We start from the raw sequence: 27713 nt of genomic DNA on the forward strand, positions 1-27713 counted from the left end.
TTTCTTTAGTCTGTGCTGGACCTGGCAGAGCTACATTTCCAATTAGTGGTTTGATGGTGTTTTTGGTTTGTTTTGTGGGTTTGGTTTTTGTGTGTGTGTGTTGTGTTTTTGTTGGTTTTCTTTTGTGTGTGTGTGTGTGTGTGTGTGGTTTGGGTTTGTTGGTTGGTTGGTTGGTTGTATGATGCTGTATTACATCATAAGCATCACCTAATTTTATCAAGCGCCTAAAGGTCAGAGATCTGGCATACATCATTTCACTTCTGAGAGGACAGTTTTAGTTTGTACCTAAGAATCAATGTTGAGATGACTCAAAAACTTCGTGGTAAATTACAAATGAACTTTAAAAATTTGATTTGGCAAGGATACTGCAGCTGTCTGAAGAGGTGATCAGCGGTTCTTCAGAAGGAGAAGGAGAAGGAATATAGAACAAGCTACTTTTGTAAATATTATGGACCTTAACTACTATCTGACAGAGAAATGTCAAATTTTGTTTTCTATATGAAACCAGAACTTTAGCAATTGATTTTGCACACGTGGACAATGAGAGAATAATGTTTCTCTTTACGAAGAGAAGAAGTAGCTCTGCTCACTTCACCATGTGTCAGGATATATGGAGGTTGACCAAAGCCCTGTGTGGAACTTCCTTTGTGATTCTGGGAGCACCCTTTTAATCAATGTCTCTCACTGTAAAAAATGTATTACATGCAAACTTATTGTGAAGCTTAATTAATCACCTGTGAATACTTTGAAATCTGCTGTAATGCATCTTTAAAATTTGGTTCTCCTTTCCAGTAGGGGAAAAAAAAAAAAAAAGGATAACAAAGACCATTGCAAAGAACAAGTATAATCTTCTGCTTATCAAGCACCCAATGATTCTTGAAGCCTGCAGCTTGTTTTGGGGTTGATCTTGTGCAGTGAGCTTTGGTCCTAATGCAATAAAATGTGCATAAGTCCATTTAAGCATGAATCTCATGGTGATTGCCCATCTGCTTAAAGCAAATATTTGCCCAAACACTTTGTGGATTGAAACCTAAGTACTGGAAAACTAGTGGATTTAAAAACTGTAAGCATTTTTATTTGTCAGACATTCTCATTTGGAATCCTTGGAAGGGATTCTCATATGGCAAATTCTGACTTGATCTTCAGCTTTGGAGCATTTCCCTACAGAAGCAGAGGAAGGATCAAGTCTTTATTCACACTTTCAGCTATATCAGCTTGCATAATTCAAGATGATACCCTTCCCTTAAAGGGTCTTTTACGTGAGTCCACACATTTATGACAAACATGATCTTGAGAATATAAAATCTAACTTTATTTCACATTCTGAAGCTTCCAGAGTGCTTGCAAAACATTAATTTCAGACATCATTAAAATGAATAGACAGGTATCAGACATACTGGTTATGCACCAAACAATCTGTGTTTTTAATATCCCTAACCCAGGGGATATAAAAGAATGTTTGATACCCATTACAGGTTTCAAGAGAAAAAAAAATACAGTACACTGAAGTTTCCCTTCCTACATTGATTACTAAATATAGTGTAATACAAGTAATAACATGCTGTGGAAACTTCTATGGTAATGTAATGTGCATTTACAGTCCAGGAGTAAAAACTTACTCATTTAAACTGATTTCACTCTCAAGGAACAAGCAGTTTTGGCCAGCTGCATACACACTATAGGCCAAATTATGTCTTTAAACAGTCCACCAAACTTAATAAGCAAAGGAAGCAGACTCGAATTCTGCTTTTTGTAAGTAGGTTAGAATAGGTGGCATTACCTATTCTAGAGCTAGGACTCTGTGAGAACACTTGTGTGTTCAATGAAGTTTGTCAGACTCAAAAAAATAAATTATTTATGGTTGAAATAACACAACTTTCTTTCTCTAGAGGACTGTTGTTTTGTGTTCATAGCCTGAGACCAGCCAAATGCAGTTTTGCAGTCCTATCAGCAAAAGTCCTCAGTGTGCTAGAGCCCATCGTGTCTGCGGGGAAATGCTCTGTAAACTCTGTAAATGGTGGTTGTTCTAGCAATGGTATATGTGTCTCCAGAAGGGAAAATGTTGCACACTTAAAACTATGAAAGCCAGTCAGCAAATATATGCAAAAATAATCTGCCTTTACAATAAGGAATATTTGTGGTTTACAATAAGCAATGCTTATAAGCTTAGTGTAGCAATATTTGTAAAAGGGGTGGTACTGAAAGATTGCAGTTCAGAGGTCAATAACAGTGCTTCTTTAGGGATGCTGACTTCATCCATTGAAAGCATGCTGCCAGTCTCCAAAAGCCTGGAAAGTAAGATGTTAATCATTTGCCCATTCTTTGGCACTCCCAGAAGATAGATGGGAACTTGTATATGCAAGCATAAGGCAGCACAGTAAATTAGAGCCAGCAGTACAAAGGCATCTCCTGAACAGTGGGATAATGTGCTCTAACATACTGCTGCTACCTGCTTCTTGGCAATGTATGTCCCCTCCGTAACGGAAGCTGGAGTCTTCTCAGAGATCTTCATTGCGCACAGAAAATTGTTGAGATGACTGAGGCTGTCCTAAAATGCACATGTGTTCTTGCAGCAAGGACTTAGCTCAGGAGTCTGGGAAAGCTTTTATGATGGTTTCATAGGCAGGAGGTGGGGTTTGTGTGGAGTGGCAGATGCGGAGGTTGTTGTTTGACCAGTGGAATTCAGGTCGACTTAAGCTGTTAGTGGTGCTTCCCACAAGGGTTGTGGTGGTATTTGTGGGAGTGAGGGTGATCAATTGGCTGTTCGTCTCAACAGGGAGGGGAGGACATTGCAGGAAAGGGTGGAAGGTGGATGCGCGGAAGCTTGACTTCCTGGGGAAAGAATTGGCTTGCTCTAAGGAGGCTTGCCTCTGGAAGGTGAGGCTGGCCAGGCTGAGGTTGCTCCGACGCTCGCAGCTGCTGTTGCGGTAAAATCCAGTCCTGCCTGTAGTATGGCCATGGGAGGAGGGTCTGGACCAACGGCTGAAGGCTGAGGAACCACCCTGGGAAATGTGGGCACTAGCTCTGCGACGGGACAAGCAAGTGAACAAAGCCCAAATGATCCCTCCAATCACCAGTCCAACCACCATGGACACTGTGAAGGCTATTGTTATCTGTTCTGAAATACAGAAAAAAATGCACAGAAAAGTTATTTCATTAATTCTGAAGGATTTTCCTACTAGAAAAGGGATTGAGGAGGGAGGTTTGGAAGAACATGACTAGGTTTTTTTTTCTTGCATGGTTTCACAGTGTGGAGGAATAAGATTTTTTTTCCTTGTATATTTGTAGGAATAGGATGGTTATTTCAAAAAAACTTTGCTTAGTTTTGCAACTGAGCAATAGTTTTATTGCAGTTCTAAGAAGTTCAGAGATACATTTGTAACCCTTGATAAAGCCTGAAATGAATGCAAAACCTTTATAGATACACTCAAAATTCTCAACCGAGAAAGAACACTATGCTGAGTGTTAGTGGAGCAAAGAATGAATAATTGAAAAAAGAGTCATGGGACAGCTTGAAACATGTTTATTCTGCCTGTGATGTGTTACCACATTTGTGAAACATTTCTGTTGAAATGGATAAGGTGCTGATTAAACAGAGAAAGATGAGTGACTTCTATAGCACACAAAAGCTCAGGCCACCTAGCGCTGCACCTAGCTGATCACCATAACAGAATGTAGTAATTCCAGGACTAAGATGCAGACTTATAGCCAAAAAAAGGCAAAATGAGACTAGGTTCACAATTTTCTTGCAGTGTGACAGCTGTTAAAGAACTTCTGCTGAATATATGGTGCTGCACAAACAATTATTTCTAGAATCCAAAACAATGACACCTAGTCTGAGCTGTAGCAGTTAGCCAAAGCAGGCTCTGGAGAGGCAAAGAGAGCAAGTGGCCTGAAGGATTGCTATAGAGAGCAGGTGACACACAGTGGAGGGAGACAATAGGTGTCAGGCATGGCCAGTAAGACCAGCTTGAAGGCAGAGGTGCCCCAATATGCACCAACCAATAATTTTTCTTAAGTCAGGTCTCAGTGTCTAGCAAGGCTTAAACTTAGGGCAGGTCACTGCAGGAGAGGGGAAGTAAACATTTGTTTTTTTTCTGTCAGGGGAGATATAAATGATTACTGGTATGATTGCACTTTAAGCATTTTTTATTATTGCCTGCCTTACCTATCTACTTACTTTTCACCCTTCAGTGAAAAATTGTTAGCTATGTGATTCATACTTGTAGTTGGGGAAAATTAGTTGCTTGAGCACCAGAAAGTTTAGCATAAAATTTTCACAGGTTTCTGGATGGGGATGCCAAGCAGCATTTACTTGAACTCAGTTCTTGCTGCTGTCCATTGGACATTGTCAGAGGATCAGTATATTGACTCTACATGTGCTTTGCAAGTATGGTTCTGGACCAACACGGTCATGATTTTTTGACGTCACCATAAATTTCCCACCCTAGGGTTCAGCAGACTCCAGCATAAGCAGAAACACAGCAAGACAGTCAGATGCTCCCGGCTTTGTGGTTCACATGCGTCATGCTGAGGACTTCTCCCTGCATCTCTCTAGCCATCATTTTCACCACCTGCATAATCAAATCAGCAATTCATGCTGTTAAAAGCAGATGAGGGAATTGACAAAAGTATCGAGTGCAGCTCTTCAGTCCTTCTCATGTGCTGTTCCCCTGTGCTGGAGGTATAGTACAAACAATTATCCCTTTGGGTAATGTCTTCATTTTCTTTGACTATTTTGATTCTTCCCCCCGCCCCCCCCCCCCAATATATGAATACAAAAATAGAGGGTCAAATTATTCCCTGGGGAGACTCATCTTGGCTTACACTGACTATTACAGTTGCCATATAGTATCCTGAATATTCTCATTTTCATTTGGACCTACATTTAATCCTTTTGATTCTGAATGCAGAAATGTCACTAAACCCACATTTTATTGTTGCTTTTTCCAAACTCTCTCTGACTTCAGTGGGAACTGTGGGTCACACTAATAGGCTAAACTTGCTTTCTGTTCACTCTCTGTAGAGGGTGGACTTCACTGAAATTCAATTCAGTTCTTAAAACGTCCACTGAAGAATTGTAAATCTATGCCCATTGATTTCCTCTTTAGAAAGACCAGCAATCACAGCCCTGAGGTACATTGGAGAAAATACTACCAAACAGAGAAAAAGATCAAAGGCAGAGTGGGACTTGCTGCACCTGGGATTTTGAGGGGAACAGCCAGTTTTCATAGAGTTGTTTTTCTCCTTCCCAATCTAGCCAGTGCTATGGCAGAACTAGCCTTTCAGGAGAGTCAGAACAATAGTGACACAAGGTGTCTCCCAAGAAGCCATTATCTTGTGGTTTCCTGGGAACTATGCATGTCATTCTGTACTCTGCCTTTAAGGAAAAAAATAAAATAATAAAAATTAATAAAAATTTGGAGACAAGGTAGGGATTTTGCTAATACCAATAACTCCTCAGGTGCTGGTACTTTAAAGGTATTCTGACCTGTATATTTGTCAGGCTGCTCACACTGCCTGCTTTATTTGATTATGGCATAAGAGAAAAGATTTTGCAACCCACATCATTCAGTTTTTCCACTCTCACCTTTGATACCAAGTGAAGTGAAGGACAAAGATGAGGTTTTTTCAACAATAAAGGACAAACTTTAGGGTAAAAAGCCAGAAATAAACGAATAAGGAAACAGCAACTAAATATCTTAGCTACATTTCCTATCTTCAGTACTTCCAATGTCTATGCAAAAAAGGTTGGAGGTTCTGAACCCACAGTAACATGCATGACTTCTGGATGTTACCCCCAGATCTGCACACCAAGCCAGCACACGTCTGTAAGCCCAACATATATCCAGATCAGGCAATTCTTTCTGATGTCTCTCTATTCCCTCCTCTTTGATTTCTGCATGCAGTGTTAAGCAAGTGCAGTGCTACGGGTTTATGCAGGGGATTATTGCTTCTGCTGCACAAAGATTTTTATTGTTTGTTGCTGCTTTTATTAAGGCTTTCGTAACTTTCCATGAATTGTGTCTATAGAATCCACACAGAAGAAATATGGGCATGTCAATAATAAAGATGATAGACTATCTATCTGGGAGCTGGGATTGTTTAACCTGGAGAAGAGAAGGCTCAGGGGTGACCTCATTGCCCTCTACAACTACCTGAAAGGTGGTTGTAGCCAGGAAGGGGTTGGTCTCTTCTCCCAGGCAACCAGCACCAGAACAAGGGGACACAGTCTCAAGCTGTGCCAGGGGACGTTTAGACTCGAAGTGAGGAGAAAGTTCATCACTGAGTGAGTCATTCGTCATTGGAATGGGCTGCTGGGCTGCCCAGGGAGGTGGTGGAGTCACCATCCCTGGAGGTGTTCAAGAGGAGATTGGATGTGGCACTTGGTGCCATGGTCTAGTCATGAGGTCTGTGGAGACAGGTTGGACTCAATCCTTGGGGTCTCTTCCAACCTTAGTTATACTGTGATACTCTGATAAGTGGTCTAGTTCCTAGTTATGGCTCTGAACCAAGATTTTCACATCCATCCTGGACATCAGTAGTGAGGCCAACCAGAAGGGGCTCATACCAATCTCTAAGTCTTCTGAGAAATGGTCTATGTCCTCTACTTCCTTCTCTTGGGCTACAGCTCACCAAAAATTAGCAACACAGTTCCTACCTAGAATTGTCAGCCCCTGGATCAACAAAAGTCTTCATAAACCAGATTTGCTTTTCTAGATAAAGGACCCTGCCTCTGTCATGGTGCTTAGCAGGATCTCTGCAGACATACTCAAGCCAATCTCTTAGTTTGTAGAATCATAGAATGGCTTAGGTTGGAAGACACCTTGGACATCATCTCCTGCAACCTCCTTGCCAGGGGCAGGGAAGCCTCTTAAGTAGACTTGTCTGCTCAAGACCTCATCCAGTCCGAACTTGAACACCCCAAGGGAGGAGGCATCCACAACCTCCCATGGCAACCTATTTCAGAGTAGGGCTTTCATTTTCCTTTCATGTGTATAGACTACATCAGATAGTAATCCAAAACACATTGGCATTGAGGATTAATTTTCCCCCTTGCCCTCTGCATTGGCTGTGATGGGCTGAAACACCTTTCTGCTCCCAGAACTCAGAAAATTCTTGGAACTTGTTTCTTTCCTATAGCTTTATTGTCAACCTCCTCAAATTCCCCAAGATGCAAAGTTAGGGTGAGCACAAGATCTTCCTTGCCTCACGCTTACAAATATGTATATTTAAACTTTTTGGCTGGCCAAGTATATGCAGGGATAGTAGTACTCTCAAAATCATGTAAGTAGCAGATTCAATACGAATATCTCAGAGCAAGAACCAGGGCAAGTAAAAACAGGACAAAGTACTGAATGCAAAGGAAAGAGAAACTGAAAAGCATGGTTTAGTCAAACTGTGCACTTGAATTTGAAATGCATCTTTGCCAATAATAACTACTAAAGCTAATAACGAGATGGTTAGCTTTCCAAACATCTGTTCTGCTCATGCTATTGCTAAGCACAAGGAAGGAGGAAACACCCATAGTGTGACACCTACACATTTGATTTAATTTTGAGTAGATGACTTTCAAATATTACAGCCTTCTTTATGCTTTAGAGCTGGGTGGGTTAGTTGTTGTTTTATTTCATGAGAAATAATTAAGCAGGTTTATCTTAAAGTTACGGGAAGTGGTAAGGTAGCCTGTCAGTCAAGAATGGCATTGTTCAGCATTCAAACTCAGCTTGCTATAGAGATGTTTTACTCATATTACAATAGAGAAAGATTCTGTTTATCATTGAATACCTGAGAGTAATTTAACCATTTTTTTTTTCTTCCACCTTTACAAAACTAGCACTAGGAATTGCATATCTGACATGCAAACTTTTCTCCCTATGGGCTTCATCAGCTTGTGTACAGAATGCACAAACTCATTGATTTCAGCTGCATTAACAATGAGAAGCATCAGAACATACCAGTGTGTTGTATAGTAGAAAGAACTGTTTTTATAATGTTAATAAAACTCTAGAATTATAGAATTATAAAATTATTTCCTTTAAAATTAATTCTTTCTTACATTTTTCTGAGCTCTATTGTCTTTATATAGTGTAATATTCTAGAGACTGAATCCCTAAATCAGTAAGTATTTCTTTCCCTATATGAGCACATATTGCCTTGACCAAAAGCTGAAAATCTGTGACAACTGGTTCAGACATGGACAAATGCATCTGAGTTTCTGTTTCACCCTGTATTTTTTTCCTGCAATGAAAGCCCAGTGACAAAAGCTGGTCTAAAAACCATACAAATCAGCATGAGAACTAATGCCAGAACATGGCACAACTTAGTGTAGAGCACCAGCTAGTGTATTAAAACATGAATTGCATTTTACACATGACAAATCTAGCAGCCTGACTAGTAGGAATGATTCGAATACTGTTTGACAGGAGTCTCAGTGTCTGAGTTTTCAATCTTAGTAGCTGAAGATCAGGTAGGTCCTCAGCAGATGTTCATAACACAGCCTTTTTTGTGCAAAACCAGACCAGAGCACCTAGAGCTCATAAAAGTTTGAACGAACTCATCATATCTTCCTACAGCTGTAGCAAATCATAGAATCATTTAGAATGTACAACTCTAAGTCAGGATACAGCTACTCAGCTACTTCTCCTCATGCATTCCAGACAGTGTCTGGAAAGGAAGAGAGCTACCACTTTGGCCCAACGGAGACTTTGAAATTATCTGAAGTACTCATTTTATGCTGGTTCTACTATCTCCATTAAAACTTAGTTTAAAGCTGGGGCAGGTATTGGTAGCCCTATGCTTCTGTTGTCATGCTGAATTAAAAAAAAAAATCTTTTTTTCTGTATCTGACAAGTGTTGACATTGCAATCTTCCCCAACTTTGTCACTAATTGCTTAGAAAAACAGCCTCTCATTAATTATTAGTACGTAGTCCATTATTCAGTTGGGTGGGAAGTAATTTGCTGTGTAATATCTACCAGCTGTGATCTTAGTTATGGCAAAAGTTTAAGAAAGATCACACATGACTCTTGTGGGGAGTGTTGAGAGTGACAGGCTGCATGTAGCACAAGGTGGTTCAGGTAGTTGTGACATCCAGAAAACAAACAAACAAGGATAGTGCCATCTAGAAAATAGAATCTGTGTTAAAAGAAGCTGAATGATAAGCAGACGGTGAAGGGCATAGGAACTAATAAACAAAATGAGTAAGATAATTAGGCCATTGGAAATATCAGTGCTTTGCAGTCAGACACAGCTTGACTGATCGTTACACAGCTTCAGGTGGAACTTGCTCTTACTGTGAGAACCCACTAAAAGCCAAGAAGCATTTACACTGAATTTTTGTTTGCCCTGTGCTAATGCAAGATTCTTTTCTGCAACAAGAGAGAGTAAGTCTCTCACTTTACCTAATAAATAAACAGTTGGTTTTATGCCCTCTGAAGATAAAAGAAAAAGTACTGGGTTTAAAGCAGAGTCAAAACTAAAGCAGAACTAAAAAATGTATTTCTATCTGTAAGGACAGGTAACAAGTAGGTAGATAGTCCAGGTAGGTGGTGCATCTACTCCTATTACATTTTTTTAAAACCAGTATCACTCAAGAGTTATAATATAGTTAAGCCTATGTTGAAATAAAGTATGTAGAACAGATGACAATCCAAAGGTCCATAGTGTTATTTTGTACAGTTTCTAAGACTTTCTTCAATCAGGTAAGCAAATAGGCTCCAGAAGCATCTGAAAAAAATATTAAGTAAATGGCGAGGAAAAAAGGGGGAAGAGGGGGAAGCCATCTGTCGCATTCGGGTAATTCTCGGTTTGAAATGCAGAAGGAATGGCTGTTAGAAGTTTAACATTACAAAAGAGCAATCTACGTAGGAACAAGATTGCCCTCTGCTGGAAACCAATACCTAAACCACCGTAATTCTGGCAAAACAGGGTGTTGGACAAAGCTTGCAAGAAATATTTCAACAAAAGACTATAGAAACCTTCATAGTATCTCAAGACTCACGAAAACTCGAATAGAATAGAATAGAATAGAATAGAATAGAATAGAATAGAATAGAATAGAATAGAATAGAATAGACTTAACCAGGTTGGAAAAGACCCTCAAGATCATTGAGTCCAACCTATCACCCAACAGTATCCAGTCAAATATTGCCAAACCCACTTAGGACTACCAGTTTGCATGGGCTTTGGAAGGACAGTAGACTGAGGCATAGTAAAAGTGTTCAGAAGCTTAGTCGAGCAAAGCTTGTACAGTTTTGTGTCTGTGCAAATATCCATGCTGATGAAGATGCATGAGGCTACATTTGTCCTTAACTTTGCATTTTCACCATCTGCAGTGACATCCAGAATGATTTCTGTGCACCAGAGTACATTGGCTTTATTTTATCACAATTATTTATATGATAATTCATTGTGATAAAAAGCCAGATGAGTGGAATATGCCATCTCAATACCCTCAGAGATGCTGATGTTAATTAAATATTAGTGGCAGTTGATTTTTACTGGAATTAGAAATAAAGAGTAAATGTGATAATCAGAAGGAAACATCTAGGGTAGAGATAATAGCATGCCTTTGGCATAACTATATAAAACAAAGCAAAGATTCCTTTAAGCACAGATAGATAGAAATCTGTTACCAGAGGGTTTTGTTATGATTCCTAATGCATTACAAAGACAGTAATATAATTTTGATCTTTTCCTCACGTGCAGCAAACAATCCTCTGGCACGGCATTCTTACCAGCCTCACAAAACCAGAGCACAAGCCTAAGCTATATGGCCTCTGCATGATCCTGGATTGAACAGTGAATCACAGCTTGCCACAGTACAATACAGCATTATGGTTATGACTTAATAGATAAGATTATTTTACAGAGCCTGAGAATAAAGTTATTTCCTGTATAAACAGAGTGACTAGAGCAAAAGCTTGAAATTAAGTAGGATTTCCTAAAATTCTTAAAATTTTGGAGCAAATATCAAAGTATGTATGCTACATTTAATAAAACTGAAGACATCCAGAGTCAGAATAAAGCACAAGGTTTTCAGGTTAGAATCATAGAATCATAGAATCAGTCAGGGTTGGAAGGGACCACAAGGATCATCTAGTTCCAACCCCCCTGCCATGGGCAGGGACACCTGCATTAGAGCATTGAGTTGATCATCAGTAAATTTGCGGATGACACCAAGCTTGGGGCAGGAGTTGATGTGCTGGAGGATAGTGAGGCTTTGCAGAGGGACCTCGACAGACTGGACAGATGGGCAGAGTCCAACGGCATGAGATTTAACAAGTGCCAGGTTCTGCACACTGGCCACAGCAACCCCATGCAGTGCTACAGGCTGGGGTCAGAGTGGCTGGAGAGCAGCCAGGCAGAGAGGGACCTGGGGGTGCTGGTTGATGGTAGGCTGAACATGAGCCTGCAGTGTGCCCAGGCAGCTTAGAGGGCCAATGGCATCCTGGCCTGCATCAGGAACAGTATGGCCAGCAGGAACAGGGAGGTCATTCTGCCCCTGTACACTGCACTGGTTAGGCCACACCTCGAGTACTGTGCCCAGTTCTGGGCTCCTCAGTTTAGGAAGGATGTTGACTTGCTGGAGCGTGTCCAGAGAAGGGCAACAAAGTTGGTGAGGGGTTTGGAACACAAGCCCTGTGAGGAGAGACTGAGGGAGCTGGGGTTGCTTAGCCTGGAGGAGACTCAGGGGTGACCTTATTGCTGTCTACAACTACCTGAAGGGGGGGTTGTAGACAGGCAGAGGTTGGTCTCTTCTCCCAGGCAACCAGCATGAGAACAAGAGGACACAGTCTCAGGCTGAGCCAGGGGAGGCTTAGGCTGGAGGTTAGAAGGAAGTTTTACACAGAGAGAGTGATTGCCCATTGGAATGGGCTGCCTGAGGAGGTGGTGGAGTCACCATCACTGGAGGTGTTCAGGAGGAGACTTGACAGGGTGCTTGGTTGCATGGTTTAGTTGGTTGGGTGGTGTTGGATGATAGGTTGGACATGATGATCTTGAAGGTCTCTTCCAACCTGGTCTATTCTATTCTATTCTATTCTATTCTATTCTGAGACTAGATCAGGCTGGCCAGAGCCTCATCCAGCCTGGTTTTAAACACCTCCAAGGATGGGGCCTCAACCACCTCCCTGGACAACCCATTCCAGGGCTTCACCACTCTCATGGTGAAGAACTTCTTCCTCATGTCCAGTGTGGTTACTGGGAAGGATGTAGACTAAAGAATAAGTTGAAATCATTTCAGTCCCACCACAGTACTTCTGTGGTCTAAGAGCCTGCCCAACCCTTACACAACTTCGGGTGGAATTTGTCCTTACTGTGAGAACCCACTAAAAGCCAAGCAGCATTTATATTGAAATTCCAGGGTTTATCCATTTATAAAATAAAATATTTTTAAAGAAAGACATCTCAGAGTGACAAGCACACTCTGAGTACCTTGAGGAATGGGTAGACTACAAACAAAGACCACATTCCAGCCTACCCAGCTCCTCCTATAAACAGTGGTTCTCAATGCAGTGCTTTTCCAAAGCACTTCAGCCTCTGTGTCTCAGGTGTCTCTTTCTGTCACCCAGGAGGCAAGACCTTGTTTCTGCCCCTTGACCTTAGCTGTACAATCTCCTTCTCTCCCAGAAACTTACTCAGCTGCTTCTAGGAGAGGAGTAATCCCCCCTTCCTAGTTCCATCTCTTGTGCTCTTTATTTTAAATGTACATCATGTACTAATATGGACAAAACAAATGCAACAGATGCATACAACATAGAGTCTTGACAGAAGATGAAGGAAGCCTGCTGAAGCCCAAAACTGTGTCTCCTCACTCAGAAGTACACTGTCTCTGAAATACTGCCACAACGTATTGGGCTGCCAAGTCTAACTTGTGTATTGCTTGTTGATAAAGTCATCAGTAGTCATCACTGGAAATAGTGTTTAGTGTTCTATTTATGGGCTCATTAATTCTTCAGATGGCTAAAATTAGGGTGACTACTAAAACTTCCTCAAGTGAAAATTAACAAAGTTGAAGAATGAGACAAAGAGAAGCTGTTTTTGAATGCTGAATAACAATATAAAATATCCAATAAAAAAGTATTCAGGAGCAGATTAAATCTGATTTCCCTCCTTTCCCCCCCCACCTTCCCTGCAGTAGTACCTGAGATACATCCAGTAATGTAAAAAAAACCCTTCTGCTACATTTATTTTGCTTTGGGGAACAGGTAAAATAGTGAACATATTGAGAATACCAAAGTATGTTTATATGCAGTAGTACTGTACTCATCAGTCAGATATCTGCATTTCAGAAGTTTGAGTTTTCTTTCTCCCAGTACTTCCTGTGTGACAGTTTCAGAGATTTCTCTTACACCGAGTATGACTATGAGTATCTATTTAATTGTGGACTAGGAGACCTAATTAAGTAGTACTTACAAGTATCTGTGCAATCATAAGCTAATAAATGCTGGTATAACTTCTAAGTGAGATGATTAATGGAGTGTTAGTCAGCTTTTGATGATCCAGGCTGGAGACTCAATGTAAAGTGGGATACAAGTCAGTGGTATCTGGGAGACTGTGTTTGCATCAGGCTGATGCAGGTCCTGCTTGCACTTCTCAATCAATACAGGCATTAGTGGTCTCTTTCTTCACTTATATATTGCCTGCAAAACTTACTTCCTACAGAAGCCATGTGTTTACTTGATTGGCTTATCCTCCCATTATCCTGGATAACTGAGAGGCAGCATTAGTATAATGTAATTGTTTTTAAGCAAAGGGTTTAAAGTTAACAGATGCCAGTTAAATGGTCAAATATGTCATAAGTATGTGCTAAATGCCTGCATAGTGAATTCAAAAGTCAGAAACACAATTAATCTTCCTCTGAAAATAAGACATCAGAGAAGCAGAGGCCTCTGCTGAGACGCAGAAACTGCCCTGGCTTTTTGCTTCTGCAATTATGTGTCAGAGCCCAAAGAAGTTTTTTTGCATTGCATTGAAACAAATTTTTCTCCCCCAATTATTTTGCTAAAAATTTCCTCGACATTATTTCATATATCTCTGCATTGTTGGTGCAGTTTTGGCTGAGATTATTTAACAGATAAACCTTAAGTTGTTATTGTCTCATTCTGACTATATGAAAATCAAACTCATATATGTCTCTTTTCCATCTCCTCAAGTATAAGGGGAATAAATTATGGCAGGAGAATTGTTTAGAATTGCATGGTGCAAACTTAAATACTATACAATAGATTTAAAAATATGAATAAGTAGGTTTTATTATGTTGCATAGGAAGTGAAGCTTCTGCCTTGAAACCAGAAAAAATAGTTTTCTTTATTGTGGTAGTTTTAGGCTATGCCTTTAATTTTTTTTCCCACAGATCTTGAACAGAAAGTAGTAGAATGTAAATAAATCACTATTGGGAGTAAAAAGGAAAATAATTATAGTTCTAAACAATCCCATTGTGGTATCTACCATAAGATTTAGTTTGGAAAACAATCTTTCTCCTTTTTCGCTTCTTCGGTCTGGAAGAGTCTAACTCACTTCTGCTTGATCTTGGCTGCTCTGCTTTGTTGTGATTGGTATTAACAACAACTTCTCCACTATTTTCTCTTATCCCTTTTTGTGTACGGGGGGGTAGGGAAGGAGGCAGGGAAGGGAAAAGCTGTTGCAGCTCCCCTGGTCTTTGGCCGGGGGGGTTCTTAGGCTGTTTATTAATTGTAAATACCTGTAAATGTTGTAAATACCTGGAAATGTTGTAAATACTGTATATTTTGTACATATTCATTGCATTTCATTGTAGATTGTAGTTTTGATTGTAAATATAGCTTCATTTGCTTCCAAATGAGGCGGTCTGGCAGATTTAATGGCGGCAGGAATTTTTCAGCCCACCACACTTTATAAACTGTTATTGATAGATTTTTATTATGTATTTTTTTCTCCCAGAATAAAAAAGAAAGGATAGGATTATGAAATTAAGTTAATACTACCAAGACATGAGGGTCAGTTGTGAGGTTTGATTTTACATTGTGCTTTTCTTTTGTGATTGTGGACATTTCATTCCATCTCCATGCTTCAGATTAATCTGTATAAGAGAGAGAGCACCACCCACAGGCACTCATTTGTCTTACAATGATTTTTGACTCCTGGTAATATGAGTTGCAATGGTAAAACAGGAAGTTGTGTATAAATACAGAGCATTTTCCTTCAACTGATTTTGCCAGAAGAACTGAAGCAGAGCCATTGCACCCAATGTGCTAACTCCCCTGAACCTGAATACAGCTGAGCATGCAACTACAGGTTGTTTGTCTTGGGAAGAAAGCACAGCACTAAGCATCTTTTATTAAGGAAAATGTTTAAATGTCAATGCATTCACTAGTGTGCTGCTTGGAAGAAGAAATATACTTAATTTCCTGAATACAAAATTTCTATGTTTGGTGGATGCATAAAGAATGATGCTTTTTGCCACCTCATGTGACAACAAGAAGCACCACACACTCAGTCAGGTGTAATTGCCAAAATGTGTCTGCACTGTATGTTTGATTAATATTTAAATAATACTCTAAATAAGCTTTGACTCTTCTTTCTACTACCTCAGATCTATGTCCTACCTGCTAAAGGTGGCTATGCATTTGATATATCAATGGCTGGGAGTGGGAGGAGGAAGAGGAAAGCAGGAAAGAAGCAGTAATTAGGGTGCAGCAAAATACAGCCTAAGGATGGCAGAGTCACTTAAAAAGAATAATTTATATACAGGGAAGCAATCATGCTCTGAATAGACAGCATGCAAGAGTAAGGCTGGTCTCTTCGTGATATAGTTTGTTGCTTTCATCTAGCTACAGTAACACTCTTCAGGCTTGCCAGAATAAGAGTGCCCTAGTATCTACTCTTACCTCTCTGACAGGCCTGTACATAAGTTGGATTTACATGCTACCTTCCTAAATGTAAGATCCTACTATTGATATATCCCCCTTTGCTTCGGTAACGGAAGTGCTAACTTGCACATGCTTGTAAAATATTTCTCTTAACCAATAGCAGACTAAGTATAATCATATTCAATCTGGAATAGTTCAGTCACTCTGCCACTTGAGAACACAGCAGATGATTTGTCTGGTAAATTTTCATGTGGGGTTCATATAAAACCATAGTATTCTAGCAGCTGATGCAAAACGTTGCCTCCTCAGCATCAGGCTAAAACACAGATCTATCTCCTGGAGAAATCAACGTGGGCAGATTGTGTAGATGTGACATATGACCTCCTACCCCTGATGGAGCACAGAGGAAGTGATATTGTCCTACCGCAATTTGGTACCAGCATAGTAGCACTAGAAGGTGGAATGCAGCATCTCTGAGTTGCTACTTCAGGCTTTCTGTAGAAATAGCTGAAAACAATGAAGCACACAGACACAGCTGCTTCAGCAAACATTACTGCCATGTGCATAAGAAATCCATCTGCAAAGCTGCATACAAATAAGCCCATCTTAAACACTGCTGAGGGGGAACAGAGACATGGTGTATCCTGAAGCGGAGAGGAGGAAGCTGAGCAATGCCTTCCTTTTTGGTTACATCACAAGTCATAGATGTATTTCTGGTTTGGTATAAGAACTTGTCCTGATTTGAGCTAGAACAGAATTAACTCTGTTCAGTTATTTCAATTTTCAGCTCAGTCTCTTCTAAGTGAATGAACTTTCTGAAATTAACAGCATATTTTTTTGCAGACAGTGTCTGCTTCTAGAAGTGATAATGCTTGTTTACAGTTCCTACCAAGGATTAGTATGCAGAAGGGCTCTTGATTACTTGCTCCCATAGAAACCAAGGTCACTGGTAATTCTTGTGTACCATGTTGGGGGTGCAGAGAGCAAAAGACATCACCTGCAGACAGGCCAGGTAATCCTAAACTGACCAACAAGGTATTCTGTTCCATATAAGTCATATTTGGTATAAAGCTGAGGGATCACAAGAGTTAAACTCTCTTTGCTAGCCAGCACCCAAGGAGGCCTCTGTCTGTTCTTCCATTCTTCTGCCTTCAATCCAAATCTGTGCGCTCTTGAATTCAGTTCCAGAATCCAGTCTGAGTCCAGTCTGGGGACTTCCCTAGTGCCTGCCTTAGCCCTCTTCTCTTCCCCCCTGGGAAGGGAGAGGAGTTAATAGAGAGCATCAGCCATTTATCTAATGGGCAGCATAGCCCTAACCCTTAACAGGCTATTTCTGGAAGACTTTAGAGAAGGAGCCTGGGACCCCGAGTGTTACATAGGAATAAGATTCACTGCTCTCATGTTGCCAGTGAAGGGCTAATGTTCAAACACAGTTGCTGCCATTGCTAATGTCTCACCATCACATGCTGTCTTTTCCTTCAGTTAAACCCACACCCTTGTTGCCATTAGAACTATTTATATGAAAGCTGAGTTCTGTTTGAGTCACTGGCCCAGGCTGTTCTGCTGCTGGCTTGTGACATATCCCAAATCAGCTCACACTCCAGTCAGAGGAGCTGGAAACAGGACGTTCCAGTGACCTTGACCACACAGGACAATAACCCCCTTCATTGTAGAGATCTCAACAGGTTCAGGAAGAGGAAAGGTGATAGGTGTGGGTCTCCTTTGCCCCAGCAGTCTTCTATCTACTGTGATCTCTATTAAAGAATACATGGAAAATTTGAATTAGCTTCTGACTTCTTGAGCACTGATAAAGCAATTTTGTTATGTGACATTTTCTACATATCTGTTGCAGGATTTTCATATAGATCAGTACCAGTACCATCTGAAGGAGATTAAAAAAAGAAAAGGAAAAAATAAAGATTGCCATTAGTCGGGCAGGGGAAGTTTCTGTTGCTCCAGAAGCCATGCAGCAAAAGTTAACATTGGGCCTTGGAGGGTGCACAAGCCTACAGCCTTCTCCAAGAGGTGAGAAAAAAAAAAGTCTGTCTTGATTCCTATATAGATGAAGCCGAGTTTTAATGGTGTGGCCATTTTTCCTGTGTTTTTTTTGTTTGTTTGTTTGTTTTTGTTTGTTTTTGTTTGTTTGTTTGTTTGTTTGTTTTTTCCCTCTGTGTGCTGTGTTCTCAGGGTCTGTCTGAGGTCCCAGTGTAGGATGTTCATAACAGAAAAACCAAAACTGGTCCCTGTCCTAAAAATCCTGCTGAACTACATAAGATATCCACAGCCTTGGTTTCTGCAAATTCATCATGCAGATATATTGCACTTACTCTTCATCAGTATGAAAACACCCCAAGCTATTCAATCAAGTGAATCTTTGGTTAAGTAACCTGGAAATATGGCTTCACTAATAAATGTGTGGGTAGCAGGAAGGAGAACTTGTAGGTACCCTAGATTTAATACTGGTAATAAAGGAAATATTTCAAGGATATACCATTACTGTAAAGATCTCACTCTCTTTTATAGTGCTGTTTAAATGTATATTTTATATCCACATCGTACATCTGCTCCACAGACCCGTGTACATGTCAGTGTGTTTACAGGAAGCCACTAAGTCAGGCATGCTTGTTGATTCATTATCTGATAGAATTGGGGAAATCTGCAGCCCCAAGAACATGGTCTGTCCATACCAAACTGACACAGAGTATAAGCATACTCTGTTTCTTTCTGCACTATAGCTTATACTATGCACTCACACCAGGCACAACTGGACTTTAGGAGTGTAGATATTTTGCACATATTTTAGCGTAATAATGTTCTGATTAGTCCATCTAATCAGTATCTTCTGGGCTAAGAAACTGGGGTAATGGCTACATTTTTTCCCACCAGTTTTCCTAGCCTCTTCATGAAGTGAATTCTGAGTTTTCCAATTAAATCTGGAAATTCATCCCTGCTTCCTATGTATTATTTTATGCATTATACCATTTTTATATTGAGTTGTTGCAATTCACATGCCACAAAATTTGCTAGAACCAATTGGTGAAGACATTTCAATCACATGCTCTTCCAAAACTATTTTTTTTTACCATAAGTCGATATAATTGGATGTATGTGGTGTGGTGGGTTAAAATTTCCCCCCCAACATCAACTTTGCCAGACCAACTCAGTTAGAAGCAAATGAAAGATGTATTTACAAGCAAGAACTACACTCTACAATGGAATGCAATGAATATGTACAAAATATACAGTATTTACAATATTATACAGATATTTACAATTAGCAAACAACATGAAAACCCCCCTAGTCAAAGAGGCCAGGGAAACTGTTCCACTGCCCTGTTAGACTTAACTAAACAACACATCCAAGGTCAGCCAAAAAGCAGGTTAATCTCTCTCGAGCGAAGCAAGCAGAGAAGAGATCAGAAAAGAGGAAAAACTGTTTCGGTACAGGCAGTCTTACAGAAGATATTCCTCCAGTGAATTTATTTAGAATATTCTTTAGTTTTCCTTTTTACACCCAATAGTGATTTATTTATATTTTTCTACTTTTCTGCTCAAAATCTGTAACCAAATTTTAAAGGCATAGCCTAAAATCACCACACTGTAAAACAGGAATTAAAGACAAGCTGCTTTTTGTCATTGGAAATCTTAAGTGTATGGAAAAGTAGCTTTGGAGATATATAGCTTTTGGATTTTTTAAAGGCTCCAGCTTGAATAAGTAAGAGAGAAAATATTAGTCAGAAGATGGAAAGTTAGGAAAACAATAAAGAGCTAGCAGGACTCTAGAAAATCTACAATAACAAGCCTGGAAGTATGAGACATTTATTTGATTGGAAAAGATAGGTGGGGAGCTGGAATTAGGGTTTGTTCACATACAGGTGGTTTCTCATTAACTTCATCATGACCAGAACAGAAGTCTGCTCAATTATTTGAGTCCTTTAACATCACCCAGCAGGAGGTAAAGCCCTGAATTGCAGGTCCTGACTAATGGATCAGTATCCCAGACTCTGAAATTCAAGTGTTAAGCAAACAGACTTGTTAAAGTAGTGCATTACAAAGAACTCCAGAAAGTCTGAGCAGGCAAGCTGTCATTGCAGACAACTGGCTAGTGTATGTTAGATGGGGAGACTCAAACTTAACAGGAAGATTACATTTTATGTACATGTGGTGTCTGTGACATGGGGTACTTGTATAGGCTCCTGGCCAAAGAACTCAGATATGTTCTTTCAGTTAAGTTTGACTTCAGGAGGAGACTTGATAGGGTGCTTGGTTGCCTGGTTTAGTTGATTAGGTGGGTTGGATGATAGGTTGGACACAATGATCTTGAAGGTCTCTTCCAACCTGGTCTATTCTATTCTATTCTATTCTATTCTATTCTATTCTATTCTATTCTATTCTATTCTATCCTATCCTATTCTATTCTAAATAACATTTAGATAACATTTGCTGGGACCATTCTGCTTCTTTCCCTCTCACTCACCATGCATTGATGAATTTGGCTTCCTTTGAATTTTTGTTCCTATTGGGTAACTTAATCTATTGGTTTTATATTTTTTTAACTAAATGTAAAAAGGAAGCAAGATTCAATAAATTCAAAATTGACAAAGTCAGTTATCACTGGAATACAATTTTAATGCATTGTCCCTTGTAGTACTATGAATGGAGGACTGCTTGCTTAGTCATGACAAATATAGGATGGTGTTCTGGGTGATGGCACTACTCATATTTGTACACTAAATGGCTGTGTCCAGGGTGATTTCAAAACAAAGAAGCTCACTTGTTCACATCCTATTTCCAAACTTTTGCAGGCAGCAGTGATCTAACCCAAAGACTCTGAAAAAAGAGATTGTGTCTCCTGTGAAGATATTTATTACTTGTGCTATGAGCTCCTTATGATGTCTGCGAACTTGTTGAAGGAAAGAAGTCAGAGAGTTATGGTCAATGGGACAGAGTCTAGCTAGAGGCCTGTAACTGGTGGAGTCCCTCAGGTGTCAGTACTGGGACCAGTGCTGTTCAAAATATTCATCAATGACCTGGATGAGGGAACAGAGAGCACTGTCAGCGAGTTTTCTGGTGACACCAAGCTGGGTGGAGTGGCTGACGCACCAGAAGGTTGTGCTGCCATTCAGCGGGACTTGGACAGGCTGGAGAGCTGGACAGGGAGAAATCTAATGAAGTTCAACCAGGGCAAGTGTAGAGTCTTGCACCTAGGAAAGAACCCCATGTACCAGCATAGGTTGGGGACTGACCTGCTGGAGACCAGTGAAGGGGAAAAGGACCTGGGGGTCCTGGTGGATGGAAAGAAGATTGACCATGAGCCAACTATGTGCTCTTGCAACCAAGAAGGCCAGTGCCATCCTGGGGTGAATTAGAAGGAGTGTGGTCAGTAGGCCAAGAGAGGTCCTCTTCCTTACAAGGAGAGACTGAGGGACCTGAGGCTCTTTAGTTTGGATAGGAGGAGACTAAGGAGTGACCTCACTGGTGTTTATAAATATGTAAAGAGTGAGTGCCAAGACGGTGGAGTCTGGTACTTCTTGGTGATGCCCAGTGACAAGACAAGGGGCAATAAGTGGAAGTTGAGGCATAGGAAGTTCCATGGAAATGGAAGGATGAATTATTTCACTGTGAGGGTGATAGAACACTGGAACAGGCTGCCCAGGGGGGTTGTGGAGTCTCCCTCTCTGGAGATATTAAAAACTGGATGAGTTCCTGTGTGACCTGGTACAGGTGATCCTGTTTTGGCAGAGGGGTTGGACTAGATGATCTCTTGAGGTACTTTCCAACCCCTGACATTCTATGATATGCTGCCAAGTATTGCACTTTTTAAACCATTGGGGTCTTCCAAAACACATAGAAGTGACAGAAAAGGAATCAACTGTGAGAAAAATTCCAGATGTGGTGGTTTTGATCACCTTGGTCTATTCTGGCTGATTGTGATGAATTAAAATGGCAGGAAGAATATACATGCTAGTGTGAAAATTTGAAAATGGAGGAAAGGGAATGAAAGAGAAGAAAAATAGCAATTCAGGAAATATCTCCTTGAGGTACTAATACTGTACCTGAATCCAAGGCTCTAATTTTGTTTTGCTTTCCTTCTACTTTGTTGTGTGACACACTTTCACTTCCTCCTATCTTTCAGCAAAGGAATTGCATCTTCAGCTTAATGAACTCCTCTGCTCTGTTAGTGATGCCCAAACTACCAGCATAGACTCTCCGGGGTATTCTTGTTTATGACAATCTTTTCCAGCCATCAAACTAGGAAGAGCAGTAGCCTGTTAGAAGCTACTATTAACATACCTGCTGTCAAGTGCTGCAGAGCTGACTTCAAGTTGTAACCTTTGTTTGTCCACATCTCTAGCAGGACAGCCAAGGCATCTCCTAGAGTCTTTACTTGCACTGCTAACACTAGACTGGAAGAGTGCAAATTGTGTGAATGGAGCAAAGGGAATGAGGAGAGGCTATCCAGTGTGAATGTAACAGAGTCATCAGAGTGGAAGCCAACAGGCTTAACCTAGTCACTACACAGGTGGCAAACGTGGTTTTTTTTCTCACTTGCAAAGAACTGGACTGGACTTGCTGCTTGTTCTTTCTACTCTGTCGTGGCCACCACCCATGAAGAATCTCAGAAGAGAAATCAAGTCCCATGCCTGTCTAGGTTGGACTTTACTGTGACAGCTGTGTTACTAGTCATGTCATTGCTGCCCTTCACAGGTACTTTTTCAGTTCATAAAGAGAATAACACAAAGCCCTCAACAACCACTATTACTACACCAGTAACAGGATAGCACAACAGTGTCAGACATTAAAATATTCTTACCCCTAATGACCACCATTTCCAGCAAAGTAGATAGTCTGACTTGTCAAGAATACAGACAAATTTTATTGAGGAGAAGACTAGTGGGTTGAGGGAGAGACAATGAAACATTTGGCATTATCTCTAAAACCATGAGTACATTTGTAGTTTTTAAAGCCAAGTGACAATGTTCAAAGTATTAATGCCAGTGAGTTCATGATATGAAAATACTGGAAGCCAGCTGATACATGGCATTGTTTCCACACACTGGACAAACAACACCCTGGATTCTGATTCACAAAACATGCCTATGTTTTAAGGTGTTAAGTTGTAATGTCACATTTTAAAATAGATACTTGAGTAAAATTAGAGTGAAGGATAGCCTAAGTTTGTGTGGTGATTTATGTTGATCAATATCTGCTTAAACATTTTTGTTCTGCTGCTGTCATATTGATCACATCTACTATTTAAATTAAATTTCCTGATCTGAAAGCATATTACCATCTGCACTGGAGAAATAGTATTATCTTGAAGCCATTTTTTGTATTTAATTGTGCACAACTGAAAATGCTTTTAGGAATTACAAGAAGTGTACTCAGTTAAAATGGAAACATCTTTTATCCTACTGTTGACTTACAAATCAAAATTAACTCAATAAGGACTATATTAAAACAGTAAAAAATTAGATTAGTAGTTGGTAGATGTGTACCAAACCCTGGATTTCTCATTCACTTATTGCCAAAAATTCTCTTGAAGCTGTCCACAGTGATACCAACAGCAGTGAAGCTCAGCAGAGGCTGACTTTAAGTGCTTTTTTTTTTTTAAAACCCTCTGTTAAAGCATTATATTACAGGGTCCCCCTGAAAAGTAGGATGACCAGAGGTTACATGACTTTAGAGAAGCTGACACCTGAAAGATATGGGATCCTGCATCCTTACAGTAGCTCAGACAACTCATCTGAAACAGGCACAATGTCTACAATGACTCTGAACAACATCTGTAGCAGGGAACAGCTCTAGCAAAGTGAGAATCAGAATCCTGGTTTTGTGCTTGTGACACTTTACACCAGGAATATTTGATGACAGAGACAGAATCTCTACAGTGAAATTCATAATTTTAAACCAGGAGTTTAATATTCCCTTTTCACTTGTTTTCCAGCCAAACTATTGTTCCACTTCTGCTTTACTCTGTTGCATAATTTAGTGTTTCAAAAATACCTCAAAATGATGCCAGTGAAGACCAGATTCAAAAGAATTCCTGTAACGTCTGCAGCTAAGCATGTTATTGACTTTCCAGGCTGAAAAGATGGTTTATAAAATTGTAAGAAATTAAACATCATTATGTATAGCTGTTTTAACAATTTTTACAGCATTTTTATTTTCCTCATAATGTTAGTCCCTCCTAGCAAACCTTTGCACACATGTTGAAGTATACACTTTGATTGAATCCATGGGAGCTGCTGAGAAGTCGTCACATGTACCTGCAAAAGGATCTACATCTTGGTAATGTGTTCATATGCACAGCACTACATGGTAGGAGGCTTAGAAAACCAGTAAACACCCTATAAGCTATGTCCTGAAAAATCCCATTTTTAAGTACTGCACTGGCATTTAATAAAGAACTCAATTCTATTTATATCTATTATGCATAGTTTTATTTTTACCTCAGGTCATGTATCTCCAAGGATGTCAGAAAATACACTTCTATCATTTTAAGTGAAGTTTCCTCACACTGGACTTGTGTTAGTCATTGTCTTCTGACACAGACTGCATAATGTGCCCCCCCCCCCCCAGTCTACACACCATATACCTACAGAAAAGGAAGAGGAAATGTGATTAACTCTTCTTAAAGGAGAACCTACAAGACTTCTTTCCTTCCCAGGACCATAAAAGCTCCTCACAAAACCCCAAGATGTGAAGTCCATCTCCTGTCACATGGGAGATGATCAGTACTGGGTATGGTATCAGTCCCTAGCAAAGCAGGTGGAAAATCTCATGTAAGGAGATGCTGGCTCTCTCATCAACAAGACAGCTCACGCATGTCCTCTCTGTACCTTCAATGAAATTAAGTAGCAGACACATGCATTAGACTGTAGAATTTAAATGTTCACTTCTTGCCCACAGTCTGAACAGTATGGTTAATGAATTCTTAGAGTTTCATGTAACTTTGCTGTTTCTTGTGCATGTTTCCATGACTGCGAAGCAATAATTTGCCTCAGAATAAAAGCATGTCTGAAGTAACAAGGGACAGCATCTTTTACATACGAATTCTTAAAGTACATGTCATTTTTATTCTGAAAGAGACATTTTAGAATTGCATGAGGTTCCACTCTACAAAAATGTAGACAGTTATTTTTCGGAGTCCAGCACACAACCTCCACACAACAAGAGACTCTGAAACAGCAATAGCAGTAATTTTTTTCTCAGTTAATCTGTAAGTATTTGTCAAATACATCAGTGTCATTACCCTACTCTTTAGCCCAAGACACAAAAATGAAGTGAGTTCCTCATGGTCTCCCAGTAGGAAAATAGATGTATAACTTGAAGAAATATAGATGGCATTCAACAGATTTCTTGTGTTATGGAAATGAAGGAACTTCTTTAAATCTTCTTGCATAGTTATTTTCCACTCTTTTCCTAGGGCACTTCTTTGCAATGGAAGTCCTGTTTTGTTAATGTGTATCATTACATTTATTGTATATTATTTTTCAGTTTTAAATATAGCACAAATTCTTGGAGGGGTCATTGCTCATTTGTAGTAATATAATACACCAAAAAAAAAAAAAGCATACGATTCACTTTAATGCTAAATGCTAACACATGCTAATGTTAAACATAGCAAATGATAGAGGGGTTTTTTGGGAGAGAAATGTTCTCCACAGCTGTTGCACAGAATCCTTTAGAATCAGGCCACTGATTCTAATTACCTTGAATGAATGTCAGTGTAACAAATACTTTCACCTCACAGCCTGTGGTTCAGTTAATGAACCATTCCCAGGTTTAGGTAAAAGAAAGGGATCATAATCAAAATACACATTGAGGAAATAAGTAAAGAAAAGCTGATTATGAGGCACTACAACAAATGACAAATATTTATTTTTTTTTCATTTTGGAGGAGTAAGACTTTATTCAAAAGGTTGTAGCACATTCACTTTTTCCTATTTCTTTTTCATCAGAAGATGAAGCAGATCATGTCTGCTGTGTAGGTACACCCATTAAACAGTTGAGAATGTCTACTTGATCCGAAACATACTAAAGTCAATAGACACCTTTTCAACTGACTTCAGTAATGAATTTTGCCAAACAATCAATTCTGCCCTGGCAGTTCCCACTGTCTTCATTAGTTTAAAACCTTAATAAAAGTTTAACAAAGAAACATTTGGAAAACAATCTTTTGCACTGCAAGAAATACAAAATCTGTTCATTGTGTTTTGCTTCCAGCATGAGGTCTGAAAGTATCTAGATGTATTTTTAAAGGAAATTGCCAGCAAATCTCAGCATCTACTTTAACAATACTCTAGAAAAAGAAACAAAATCCTTACCCCAAAACTTTGGTGGCCATGTGATTGGAGAGTAAGTACTGTTTCTATCCATAACATCCAAATAACAAATATAGAATGGTATATCCACAGAGGAGCAATAGGTTTCTGAACGTTTGAGATTTAGCAGTAGAAGTAATGCTTTTGTGCTGCCAGAGAAATGTGCTGTTTGCCTGAAAGGAAATGGATGTATCACGTTTCCTGCTTGTGGACTCAAATTAGCAAGTGCTTGCCTTATCTTGGAACACCACATGGGTCCCGAGACGGGGAAACAGTTTCCTTCTTGTCATTTCCTCAGCCAGAGCAAACTGACGCAGAACAATACCAAATCTCCTCCTTCCCTGAAACTTTTTGAACCCCAAAATGTCCAGAGATAGAGATGAAAATTTCTTTCTCTTTCCTTTAATGATTTGCTGTATTGAAGGCCTTCCTTAAATGTTCAAAACCACTTGTTTTCAGTGGGAATTTTCAGTAAGGAAGAAGTTTGTATATTAATTTAGGTATTAAGATTGTTAAGTATTCACCATTGTTCCTTGGCTAGTTTGAGGAACTAGCTGGGCCTGAGAGTGCAACTGTAGGCATTAATATTTTAATGAGCATACTTCAAATTTCCTTTGTCAATTCTTTTCCTTTCCACACCCCATTCTAAAATATGAGTTCCCTGGAACACAAACAAGCTTTGAGCAAATTGTTTGGACAGTAAGACAATAATGTAGTGTTAATTCCCTGTTGGAATTTGTAGGTGCTGCTGCTAAATACAATAAATAGCAATAATAACACACATAATAAAGAAAATAGCCAAGATATTCAACCATGCATAACCAAAAAGTAATGGAGAATGTACGGGGGTCAATAAAATATATTATTTTGTATTTCTGTAATAAATTCGGTAGGACCTAATTTTAACTGTTTTCCTTTTAAATACATTGCAGATAATGGATGTCCATAAAAATTCTTCTGTGAATGTCAAACCTCTGCTGTCTGAAAAGTTATATAAGGTTTTGTTTTGCCCATTGTTAAAAAAAAACCACCACCACCACAGAATCAGCTACATTGATTTCTCACAATGAATATCAGGAATACCCCAAATTTAGGAGTATTCCAATCTTAAGATTTAGGTCTGTCATTATTTTAATGTGGAACATCCTGATATGTTATAATTAAAACATAATCTCTACCAAAAAAACTCAATCAGATTAATACATCATAAACCTTGACTTTATTTACTATTTCAAAATGAGACAATTTCTATTCCTTTTCACTTTATTTCTGAGTACTGCAATAATTTCTTTTCTTGGTAACCCCATTACTTCTTTCATTTTTCTCTTTTGAGAAGTATCTTTTCCTGAAAATAAAATCATCATAACCCTCATGAACAAAAATGCTCATCACCACTCATTATACTGGCAAGTATAACACACTGCAACTTATAACTGATAGGGATAGAGGAACGTAAAGGAAGAGTTGTTAAATACATTGCTGAAGTTCAGTTCCAACGAAATGAGCAGTCTTTCACTCTTTGAAAAGAGGA

The 27713-nt window shown here is 39.5% G+C and overlaps 1 protein-coding gene across 2 annotated transcripts; it reads right to left on the reverse strand.

The window, feature by feature from the left end:
* Positions 1–2485: 2485 nt before the first annotated feature.
* MYCT1 (MYC target 1) lies at positions 2486–26435 on the reverse strand. 2 transcript variants are annotated; one of them, XM_054162472.1, is made up of 2 exons: positions 26186–26435; positions 2486–3118 (listed from the first exon to the last, which is right to left on the reverse strand). In XM_054162472.1, exons 1-2 carry the CDS (start codon positions 26433–26435, stop codon positions 2586–2588), a joined length of 783 nt encoding a protein of 260 aa, XP_054018447.1. In that variant the 3' UTR covers positions 2486–2585. The 2 variants fall into 2 exon arrangements, with proteins under 2 accessions (XP_054018447.1, XP_054018448.1); XM_054162473.1 differs by having other exon boundaries at positions 2486–3113; positions 26186–26242.
* Positions 26436–27713: the final 1278 nt, after the last annotated feature.

This window comes from Dryobates pubescens, chromosome 6, assembly GCF_014839835.1.
Source record: "Dryobates pubescens isolate bDryPub1 chromosome 6, bDryPub1.pri, whole genome shotgun sequence".
NCBI lineage: Eukaryota > Metazoa > Chordata > Aves > Piciformes > Picidae > Dryobates > Dryobates pubescens.